Raw genomic sequence first — 12,687 nt, 5'->3', positions numbered from 1 at the left:
GCAGATTTATGTATGACTTGGGAAAAAACTCTCATGCTGTCAAAACAAATGTATAAATACAAGCATAATTCTAGACTTAAAGGGTTGGTATAGTTTTGGTTGAGATTGGGTTTTAGGTTTCCAACTTTCTTGTGAGATTATTAGAAACCACCTGTGAAATATGAAAGAGCATACAATTCTAAAATGAATTTTACAATTCATTTTAGAAGGCTTCAGGTTTCCAACTTTGTTGTGAGATTATTAGAAACCACTTGTGAAAATATGAAAGAGCATACAATTCTAAAATGAAAGTTTATTTAATGAAAATCAGTTTTGAAATTGCTGAGATATTGAAAAACAAAGAGGTCCTATTAAAAGATGGGACCCATCTTTTAATAGGGCCTCTTTTTGTGACTTTCTTTTCATAAATTTCAGCCATTTCAAAATTGATTTTCATAAGATAGGTTTCAAATTTCTCTTAGAATTGTATGCTATTTTATATAATATTTCAGAAGTGGTTTCTAAGTATATCGCAAAAAGTTAAAATCTGAATCCCCCATCTTAGCCAAAACTGTAAAATTCTTTTAAGCTCCTTTGCAAATAGCAGTCAAATCCACGGATAGTATACATGAATTATGGAGCATATACCTACATCTCTATGAATATTACACTGCATGAAACTGCACAGATAAACACCCACCGAGATCTCCTCTCCATGTTCAATTTAACAGACAATACCAGTATAGAGTATTGCTAATATTAAATGGTAAGTCATCACCATGTACTCAAAGTTTTTTTAAAAGAATATATTTAATATATTAAGATCATCCCCCGTTTACTTGGAAACAGACATGTAGGCAGATAAAAGAATTTAAAGGCATTCTTTACTATTTGCAGATGAAACAAAAACCCAGTTTTAGTGCTTTAAAATAGTTCTAAAATGTGATTTAGGGATAGAAACAACCAATGTTCAAATTTGAATCAGTATTATCAATGTTAAGTATCGTTAGGTATACAATTTTTTTATTAAAAAATTTTCTTGACTAAACCATTTGCAGTTATGGTTTAGTGGGGAAAATAATGATTCCTCCATTTGTATCTTAGGCTTCATTACAATTCTTTTCTATGGTAGGTTGTTTTGTGGTTCAACTGACCTATGCATATGTATCAAATGTGACATATCAAACATTTTTTTTTTTTGAAAATCACTGCTCCCAAAGGTAAACAGTACCTTTAAACATGTGAAGAAGAGACTTGTGCATATAAGTTAGTAGTAGACAGAATTACAAGTTGAAGAAGAAGCTTCTTTGACATTGGATGTTACTGTTTCACAAGTCAGATAGATCAAGCTAGATCTGCAAGAATGTTTTTAAGTTTTGTTATTGAGTATCTTTGTTTCTATTATCACTCTTCGAAATGCAGAGCACTGCTACCATCACATGCTTTACCCCTCACTAAAGTGAGAATTTAGTATAATGGCATATCATTGATATTCTGGCAAAGGCAACCTACCAGCGCCCAGAATCAAATGATTTCACCTTAAACAATTGGAACATAATTTAAAGATTCCTGTATCCTTTTTTGCTGCACTTTTTACCTGTTTTTCCTCTCCATCAAAGCCTAAAATTTGCAGACACTGCATATTTTTCCCTCTTTCAAAATGTGGGGCAAAGTATTTCATGAACAATTTGTTTTAACACAATGTGACATGAAGCTTTAGATTAAAAAAAAAAGTATGAAGCATGGTTTAAATGAAAAAAAAAATGATTAAAGTATGTTTCTAAACAGAACATACATATTATTACAAGCCACAATGCATGAGGCAATATTGATACTTTGATATCCCTCGCCCCCTTGCTGAAGATCCTACTTATCAATCATTGACATTTCATCCTGTGTTTCCTTGTTACTTACCTCTCCTTCCTTAAAAATATCTATACCTTCTACATCACATCTTGCTACTACCCCCTGATGAGTTTCCTCCATCCTTCCCTGATGATGCTTCATCATGGTTGCTATGGCAACCGTCTCAACCTATACACCTTATATGGGAAACCCCACTCCATTTAATGCTTTTGGACATACAAAACTGCACCCCAACCTAGCAGCCCTTATCACCTTTACTCTTTTACCATCCACAAGATGCACCTGATATATCAAAGTGAACCACTCCCATGTGAGACCAGATACAGTGCCAAGATAACATAAATGTGCCCCCCCCCCCCACAACTGGCCTTCGTTGCTGGCGATCCTTGATGTATTGAGAACACCATCAACTACCCACATCATACAACCACACCCACGTGTAGCTGTCATCACATCTTTGCTCCAAATTTCTAGAAATCCTGCCGCATCAGTGTCGTCCACCCACCCATGCCCTCAGAACGTGTCCCTGCCGAGCTGGAGGTCAAGTGTCCTGTGAATTTGTCTAAAGCAAACAGCCATGTCCGCCCCCTCCCCAAACCCTCTCCCTTCTCCCTAACCCTCTCCCTTATACCAACCCCTCCTCCTCCTCCATCCTCCTAACCCTCTCCCTTATACCAACCCTAGCTCCTCCTCCTCCTCCGTCCCCCCACCCCCGCCCTCCTCCCCACTCCTCAGCAGACGTCTCCTTGCACTGCCTAATAATGCCCGCATCCTTCTCCCGTTTCAACCCCAAAGTCGAGATGCTCTGCCTCCTCCACAGTATCTCCCCCTAGGGTAAGCTCTTCCTCAGCAGTGTAGGCTTACGTGTTCCTGTCTCTTTTTCGAGGTCCTCTCTGGCAGCTTCTGTGAAACTCTCATTGGCACCGAACCCCAAAATAGCCAGGGGATTTCATGCATAGATGACATTTTCTATCCTCATAATACCAATCTTCTTTTTTTAATCTCTTTTTTAAAAAAAAAAACGTTCTTGATTTGCAAATCCTATGATTCAATATGTGATGGTAAGGATGTTTCACTGTCAAAAAGTCATTGCTTTTAACCCGTTGAGGACAAGTCCTGAGTATACTCGGGCAAGCTTCTAATGGAAATGTGTGTTGAAGCGAAATCAAACCGTCCTCAGTGGGTTAAAGTACCTCTCTTTTAGTTTTTTTTTGGGTTCCTTTTGCATGGTGAGAACCATCAAATTATGATTGGAACTTGTTAGAAACATATCTGCTATGATGAAATACCTTACATGACAAATTTTCTTCTTTTTCTATAGCTTCTTTGTCCTTTTCAATGAGGATTGCTGATTGTAAAGCAAGGGTTGTAATGCATTGAACACAATAACCTAGCCTGGGAACCAAATGCAGTTTCTCCTACATTGATACTCATCATAATGACAAGAACAATAATAGATACAGTCTTTGCGATATGAGTACAGGGCACACATTGTATCCAAAAGCCATGAGGTCATGCATTTGTCACTATAGAAAGTGCGTGCATTTGACAGACGGGAGCAGCAAAATCATGAGTGCATGGACTGCTGTGCACCCAGATTACCTCATTTGGGGCCCGTTTCATAAAACTTGTTATCAGTGACAACTGACACATTTCTATGACAAATTTGCTCTCATCCAATCAGATGCAAGGATTTCAGTAGCTTGTCACATCTATGACAACTTGTCACTGATGACAAGTTTTATGAAACGGGCCCCTGATCATTAACCTTTTTGCGCATTCAACAGCACGTTTTGGTTAATCACATGATAGTGCAGTGACTATATCAATGTCATCTTTATATGGAGTTAGCAGGCCCTGATTGGCATGTGTCGGATTGACAGTGTTATGAAAGATGCAAAGGGTCATTTACTCTAATAGATTTTTTTTTCTTTTTTTAATACTGAAGCACTTAATATGCATGTACAGTAATTATGCATCTAATTTCTAACTGATGATGCAATGTTAAAGTAATTTTGTGAATGGGTTGCACCTTCTGAATATTTTTGGTTGGTTTGATATAACTTTGTGTTATCCCAGGAACGAACAAAGAATAGCTTTGTTTAAATCTTGTATTCCTGGGTGGCATTAACAGCCACTTCACCATTTGGGTAGTCAAGTATTGATGGAATCATCCTCAAGTTTTTGAAATAAAATGCATATTACTCACAGACACTCCCGCTCGCATGAAAAACTGTTGAATACTACAGTGTATGCATGTAGGGCCCTAACACACTGCAACAGATACAGTGTATACATATAAAACATGTAGGGTGGGTACCCCAGAATATGAATGTGCAGGCTGTATTCTCAGCACATGTTCTACAATTCATATCATGTCGATTTTGGCTGGGCCTTAAAAGCCACTGTGCTTTGCTTTGCTTTTGCTCCTGTATTCATGAAGCGGTGTGAAAGGGGACAGTGGTATTGTTGGGTGCCATTCACACCGTACTGCAAAGTCTACCTCTATGCACACAAAGCATGATGAGGTAATGACAGGTGCAGGAAGATTAACCTGTTCTCTTTGCAGTGTGAAATGGGATACTGCTGTTGACATGTAGCCCATATTACTTCCTTCTGTACTCAAGCTCGCCATAATATGTGACCCGCTACAACAAAAGGATCCTAAAGTCGCTGAAGGCTGAGTCAAAAAAATCGAGTTTGAAGTCACATCATCAAAATTGGTCAAAACAATAGGATTTCTGTTTTTGGTATAATTTTGTAGTCTAATGTTTTGTCTATCATCTGCCGAAATTTCTAAGCTAAATGACTAAACGAAAGGCAAGAAATTAGCGTTTTTCTGGACCATGATTTTCAGACTTTCAACGTAACAGAAACAAGTCCGAAGATTGGGATTTAGCGCCGCAACTAGACTCCGCCCCTAGCAACGAGGGAATGATCTTATTGGTCAGTGCGTGGCATCCTGATTACTGTTTGGTCAAGCGTAGACCGCTGGCACTAAGCTTGAATTAGCATCGCGGAGGTCGCTAGGAGCATACCTTCTATTGTCAAGCGGTGAAAACTGTCTCGCCTCCCCTTGATCATGTTAGCGTCAGAAGGAAAATTTTCAAGGCATTTCTCTCAAAACTCTGATTTCCTCAACCACTTGACATGCGCTAATAAAGTCATTGTTATCTCCGCAACCGAGTACTTTCATGAGTTGTGCTATAAATGAAATTAGAGTAGAAGAGTAAGGGAAGAATGTCATGTCATTTTCAGAAAATTGTCCTCAACCGACTTTTGGATCCTTTTGTTGTAGCGGGTCACATATTTTCCTGAGACTATTTCCCTTTGAATTAATCCTCCACCATCTGACCACACCTACCCAAGCATACTAACCTCTTTATTCTTCTTCTTTTTCCATTTTCTGTTAATATTGTCACTCCTATAGTCAAACATGCCAAGTGACAAGGTGAGACAGTTGTCATGGTAACAGTGAAATATTGTGTATATATCGTGTGTGAATGGTGTGGCTAAACTCTAGTGTCTGCATGTCAGCGTGATTTATTATTGCTTTGTGTGTGTTTATGCAGGTTTTGTCAAAAAATAAAAATAAAATGTAGTGAAGTTGTCAAAATATGTGAAATGTATAGCATGACACCTCTTTGAATATAAGTGCATTTTTTTAAAGTCCAGAATTTGCTCTACAGTAGTTGTTCGTATGTGTCTCCCCGAGTGTGATATGCGTCAATATATTGTCGGTGTCGTGTTCATCCCTTGTGTATTAAAGTTGTATGCATCTTCAGACTTTAGACCTTGTCTGAAAAATAAAGACAGAAAGACCTGTAATGATTTCAGGTTCATATCATAAATAAAAAAAAAAAAAACGAAGAAAAAGAGATGAACTGAAGATGTGCAGCAGAAAGTCTTCTACATGAATACTTACGTGATTATTTGTAGCAAAGTGACATTATTCAAAGGCCGTCTTGTTCTGCATGAGCACTACTATAAGAGCTGAGCAAGCAAGGATAATGTGATTTTGAAGTCCATCTCTTCATAAACATTAGAATGCAAGTTGTAGACTGAATGTTTGAAACAGAATGAGTTTTGAGTTTGTATCATAATCACCACTTTGTGTTATAACAGTTACTGTAAATGCAATTCTTCACGTGGATCACAACTAACAAAAAGGAATTTGTGTTACCTGATCTTGTGGATACATATAACGGATAACAAGAAAATGAATGAAACTTTTTTTGTGTGTGTGTAATGTTTAGCAAAAACTTGCATGCTCTTTACTGCTGTGAGAGAGAGAGAGAGAGAGAGAGAGAGAGAGTGAAGAGAAGAGAAAGTTTGAAGTGGCATGTAAACAGTATCTTGTAATCTATTCCATGGAGTATAACGTGGATTGATGGGAGGATGATATATGAATTAATTTCTACTTTATGGGTTGTAAGTTCTTTCAGTAGGTGTTGATTTTTAAAGTGTTCCTATCATTAAAAATATGCAATCCAATTACAAACTTGTTGTACATGAATAGTAGCAGGGTATACAATACTTCCCCCCCCCCCCCCCAAAAAAAAAATGAATGCATTAATTGAATCAAACACATCATAGTGATCTAGAGTGCCAATTATGATGCAGTATTAAATGAATAATAAAAAAAAAAAAACGATACAAAATATCAGGATCTGGAGGTCATACAAGATTTATTGATTTGTCTTGTTCTTGTCCCACATTGAGAGACTTCCATCGATCATCTGAACAGAATGCAACAGAACAACCACAAAAAAGAGAAAAATCAGTGGAAAAAACCCAAAATCCAAAAAAGAAAAAAGAAAAAAGACCCAAACAAACAACATCTGAGAGTCAAAGAAAAACCGGCACCTGGCTTGCAGGGGTTAGTCTAGTTTACTGGAAAGAATTTGATCACGAGGCTCTCGCACGACTTATTTTGGACTTTTTTTTTTCTCAAATCCTCACACGTCTGGATACCTGAGAATGTTGCTGCAGAACACTTTCGGGCAAAACACGCCTTCTGCAAAATCTACATTCCTTTTTCAGAAACCACACTGACACACTTTTGGTACCACATCACAAATAACTGGGTGACAGCAGCATTTCTTGGAAACTATGCATGGATGCTTTTTGATTGGCAGAAGAATAGAAAGTTTAAAAGAAAAAATCTGTTCTTAAATGTACTCCCTTCATGCTCGGTTTGAAATGTCTGTCACAGTACCAAAATGTGATTAAAAAAACAAAACAAAACAAAAAACAACAACCAAGACAGTAGATGAGTTTCCAGCACAGGCTTCATTTTTCCTATTTTTTTTCCCCATCAGGATACATTTTTTTTCAGTGTACTGCCTTTTGATGGGAGCTTTTTGATTGGTAGAACTGAAAATTTAAAAACCACATTCTTAAATATACTCCCTTCATGCTCGGTATGAAATGTCTGTCACAGTACCAAAATGTGATTTAAAAAACAAACAAACAAACAACAACAACCGAGAAAGTAGATGAGTTTCTAGAGCAGGCTTCTTTTTTCTTATCCCCCCCCCCCCCAATCAGGATACATGTACATTTGGTCAATGTACTTCCTTTTGATGGGAGCTTTGTCTTTGGGTTAAGTTATTTTTTGAAAGGAAATTCAGTACTTACAAGAAAAAAATAAAAAGAATTTTAATCGACCTTCTATTGTTATTTTGCAGTCTGTCCAGTTGTTGCATTGTTGAAACAGTGTGGCAAGGAATCCTATGGTTTACATGTCTCTTTTTTTAATCAAATTCATGGGGATTATAGCAATAAGATGTCATATCACTTTTCTAAAAAAAAACTATATGAATTTTAAAGGATCTGATGAACCTTGAACATAATACAGGTGAAATGTGTCTATATAGCAAGCAATTTCTTAAGGTCTTTGGCAACACAGAATAGACCCTGTAAGGATAAAATAACTTCAGGAAGAACACATTTTCATCTACTTTTCTACTTTTATATATCATCGCTGGGGTGACAAGACCTTGTATCTGCAATTTTGGTGAAAATGACTCTTTTGGATTAATGGTCAAATAATGGGTTAAGTGATGTCCTGTCCAAATCCCAACTGTCTTACTCCAAAAATGAAGCCACCAAGGCATGTCAAAGGAAAGGCTATCCCATTCGCCACAGTGCTTTGGCCGCCATGTTTTTTGGCTCTCCTTAACATTTGACATTTTGTAGATACGAGGTCTTGTCGCCCCAGCGACAATATATATTTCTTTTTTTTTTAACGAGGAATTCACTCAAATCAACTACAGCTCAAGTTGGTATTCCATATATTCAACAATACCCCCCCCCCCAACCCATTTTGTCCCATGAAATCTCTCCTGAAGATAATGTGCTAGGGTCTCCAGAAATTAAGTCATCTTATTTAGATGTGGAAGTTCTGAATCACTTTTCCCCCTCCTTGTTCCACCCAAGTGATCTGACCCTGGTAGCCTTTCGTGGTCAAAACTGTCCTGTTCTTGGCCTGGAGATAATTTTACCATTTGGATAGGACATTGATGTCATGAAGGGCAGTCAAACACTTTAAAACTGGCAAGATTTCTTTTAAATTTTAGAGTGGATTTATTTCTCATTTGCCTAGGTTGCAAATGAACTTGGTGATGAAGATTAGGAGACAAGAATTCCTACATATACCAGTTGATATGCTATGAATATAGTTAACTACCACTACTGTACTTCATTATTCAACCATGTTCTATTTCTATGTTTACTTTTAACCATTTCTCTTACTTTCACCACTATTTTTTAATATGAATACTACTACGTGCTACTACCTCTCCTATTCAATGATGAAAACAATAGTGATACTGGTGATGATGAAAATGATAACAATACTTATAACATTTTTTTTTTTCTAACTACTGTAAGTACTCTATGACTATACTACCACGTTATTATTGCAATTATTATAACTACTTAGCCTGCACTGTCCTGCTTTTACATTGCCCATTACTTTTCCCTTAGCATCTGTTACTTGTTACCCCAGTGCTTTTGTTGTCACTTGTTTTGTGCTGGATATCTGGCCCTGCTAGCAGATCTCACCAAAATGATTTATATCATGTGAAATCTTTTTTTCCCCCATTTTATATGAGCATCAGTGACTATGAATGTTATTGCAATCAGTAACTTCCATGTGGTATGGTTGTGGTTATGGTTATCTAGTTCTTATGAGATTATGTGTGTGTGTGTGTGTGAGTGTGTATGACTGTGTGTGTGTATGTGATAGATGCTTCATTGTCATGGAGACTAGGACGATACATTAATCTTTTGAAGACGAGTCCTGAGTATACCTGGGCAAATGTGTATGGGAAATGCATGTTGTAGTAAATTCAATCCATCCACAATGGGTTAAGCAAGGATCCTTCTAGTGATGGGGCAAGGCTGAGAGAGACATTAGTCTTGCATCCAGCAGTCTTTTCCACTCCACTACACAATAGATGTCAATTGCCCTGGAAAGCTCTGTGTTTGCATCACTGGAGCATGCTATCTGCCAAAATTATATGTAGCATGTAATGGGACAAGATGGGGGAATTCTAAAGAGTAGAAGCTTCAGTCTAAGAGAGTGCAGTGACTGCATTCAATTTAAATTCGATCTCTTTCTCTCTCTCTGTCTGCCCTCCCCATTTTCTTTCTCTATCTACACATCAGACGTCTGTATAAGATCAGTCTACATATTATACCTTACATGAATGTGTATGTGTGTACAGTCCATTTTACTTGTACTTAATGTAAAAATCCACTTCATTATTTATGATAATTTTGATAGAAAATAAAATAGAAGAGGTTTCACTGAAATTTGAGCACAAAGAAGAAACAAATTTGGAACTCTCTTTGAAATCCCCAGAACAATTATTAGTCTTATCCCCCTCTTTTTATATCATAGAAGAAGAAATGATATCCCTTGGAATACATTTTGACAGAGTTTTGATGATTCCGATGTGATGACCATACTAAGTGGGATGGGCATAGAGTTGCTGAATCTTAGAAAAAATGTAATTTAATGATTGACCATTTCTTCATGCACCCACACTAACCAATCTGAGTTATGAGATGAGATCTCTATCATCTCATTTAGATGTTATGTGGGATTTCTTACAAATGTGTTCAACTCTCAAGATCCAATATATTTTCATATTGCATCCACAGTGGATAAGATATCCCCCCCCCCCATCCATGCAGTCTGTTTTAAAGTTCTGCTGTACAAGTGTATATTATTTCGTTCATGCAGTTTGCTTAAAGGTCGAAAGTCCCTTGTGCAAGTGTCACAAAATTTTCCCTGGTTGAAGAATCATGTCTTCGAGCATGATGTCTGAAATCTTATGGTAATACACCTCAGATTTTTTTTTTTTTTTTGGGGGGGGGGAATATATCTATAAACAAAAAATAAACAACAAACCCCATCTCACTTGAGAATTCACTCTCCCTTCGTACCAAGAATAACATTTTGATTTTTTGGCGGTCCGATTGAATTCACTAGAAATCTATAATATTGCTTCCCCCTCCATCATAAAGAAGTCTTTAATTTTGATATTCTAAGGAAAGATCTGAATTACCTACATTGTACCTCTACAATAAACCAGCTTGTAAAAAGAATCTAATTTTCAGGATTGCAAGAGGGACACGCAAACTTAAAAGCTATGTGTATGCTGCATATTAGATTCAGCTCCATCAGCCAGTGATTTCTACTGTAAGGTTCAATAATTGTACCTTCCCTTCCTTATGGATCTCTTACACAGGAAGCTGGTAGACCTTCCTTCAAGTGGTACACCCACTTTTTAACCCGTTGAGGACGAGTCCCGAGTATACTCGGGCAGGTGTCTGTGGAAAATGCGTGTTGTAGCAAAATCAAACCGTCCTCAACGGGTTAAAGTGGATGGTGGTGTTCTTTTTTCCTTATGAATACCTGAATATAAAAATGACCCAAGTACAAATTTAGCTTATTGCATCTTTGGAGTCCCTTTATGAAGTGATGGAGAAATAGATAATCAGTCAAATGAATGTTTTACATTTAAATTTGTTTAGATAACATTCTACTTAATGAAAGAAAAAGCTACAACCATTAGGAAATTATTTAATGATTTCTGTTTTTTCTAAATTTTCTGTAATGGACTTTTGTCACTTTTATTTTTAGGTATTCTTATTTTTGTCTCTGTCTTTGGAGTTACTGAAGAAACCATGGAAAGAAAGAAGATTTTTTTCATCATTCCTCTTGGGATGAGATCACCTTGTTTCAGGCAGTAGGGAATGAATACTGACGAGTCATTTTTCAGTGTCTAGGCTCCACCATTTGAGTTAATTGGCGTAAGGTGAAACTGCGTGGAGAGAGCAGTGGTGTAGCACGCCAGTCTCGGAGGGGAAAATTTGGAATTTCTCTAAGTAGGCTACCGTCTAGATGTGCGATGTTCGTACGTTCTTCTATCTGCACACATGAAGTATGTCTGCCGACTGGGAAATTCCAATTTCTGAACTCCACTTATTCTAGAATATATGAGTATGACCCAAGTCTACCCCCCTCCCCCCCCCCCCCACCCCGAAAGAGAAAGAAAGAATGGAAAGACAAAACCTACATTGTTTAATTGTGAATCATACCTGGACCCATTTCACAATAAAAGTACTAGTAAAAGACAAAAGTGCAATAAACCTTTAGTTTTCTTCAGCCTTTACATCTGGCTAATTAATCAGAAAGCTGAGTGAAGAATTTGAGCTGAATGTTTAATAGAGAATCATACCTTGATCCATTTCACACTAAAAGTAAAAGACAAAAGTGCAATAAACCTTTAGTTTTCTTCACCATTTACATCTGGCTAATTAATCAGAAAGCTGAGTGAAGAATTTGAGCTGAATAAACAAATTCATCATTACTTTTGTCATCTTTGCAATAATTATAGTAAAAAGTAAAGAGAAATCTCCCTGTAAGATGAGTGTTTCTACTCAAAAAGTGGTATTCATGTGTATCAAGCACAGTAAATTCTATCACAAAGCTGAAACCATTCTATTTCATCCATTTCCTCCTCTAGACAGATTTATGCAGTAATATTTTCATGTCTCACTCTATGTTTTTGTTTGAGTGTGTGTGTGTGTGTGTGTGTGTGTGTGTGTTATTGTGTGTATTAGGGGAAGCCTCATACAAAAAAATCAACACTTTAGCTTATGGCATTTTGCTGGCCAGTACTTTTCTGCATTTTACATCCAGTCTGAGAAGATCTTTGATCACATGTCAGTTACATGGACCCCATTTTAAGGGCACTGATGTGAATGTCGCCTCTTTATTGCTCCCCTGATGTTGTATGTGATGTGATATATAAATAAATTCGTTAGAATTGATGACATAAGATTTATGACCTTGTAGCTTTGCGGAGACGTGTATACCCTTATGTCTAAAGGATGAATGATTGTAATGTAACTGAAGTAGGCATTCACACTTGTGAAAATTCTGTATGGAATTCTGCTCAGTTGTAGCAGAGATATTTAAGGAAAAAAATGGTAATGAATAAATGTGACAGCTTCGATTATCTCCAAAAATATGCCAACAGACAATATTCTGTGATTTTGTTCATTGAACTTGATGGATCAAGTAAGGATGCTGTCTCCCCCCCCCCCCAAAAAAAAAGCATGAAAATAAATCTCTGTCGTCAAATGCAGTCATAAATATTTCTTTGCTCTCAGGCTCAATAACTTACAAGGCTTTATTCTTTTCATATTAACTTGAGATTTCATATGTGACCGTGCACCTCAAAACGAACATAAAGTCGCACATACTGATTTTGCGTGAGGACTGAAAACAAGTGAATGGGTCAACCTAGCCGAACTTGACTT

The 12,687-nt window shown here is 37.1% G+C and overlaps 1 protein-coding gene across 1 annotated transcript in view; it reads left to right on the top strand.

The window, feature by feature from the left end:
* LOC140238972 (kinesin-like protein KIF1A) overlaps nt 1–12,687 on the top strand; it is a 167,408-nt gene that overhangs the window by 74,604 nt on the left and 80,117 nt on the right. Inside the window, exon 9 of the mRNA XM_072318867.1 lies at nt 5,276–5,296. Coding sequence (XP_072174968.1) covers nt 5,276–5,296 — 21 coding nt within the window. The remainder of the gene's footprint in view (nt 1–5,275; nt 5,297–12,687) is intronic.

The sequence above is a fragment of the Diadema setosum genome, chromosome 15 (assembly GCF_964275005.1).
Source record: "Diadema setosum chromosome 15, eeDiaSeto1, whole genome shotgun sequence".
NCBI classification, from domain to species: domain Eukaryota; kingdom Metazoa; phylum Echinodermata; class Echinoidea; order Diadematoida; family Diadematidae; genus Diadema; species Diadema setosum.
The sequence above is the reverse complement of the archived record's forward strand: the minus strand, read 5'-3'. Positions and strand labels throughout refer to the sequence as shown.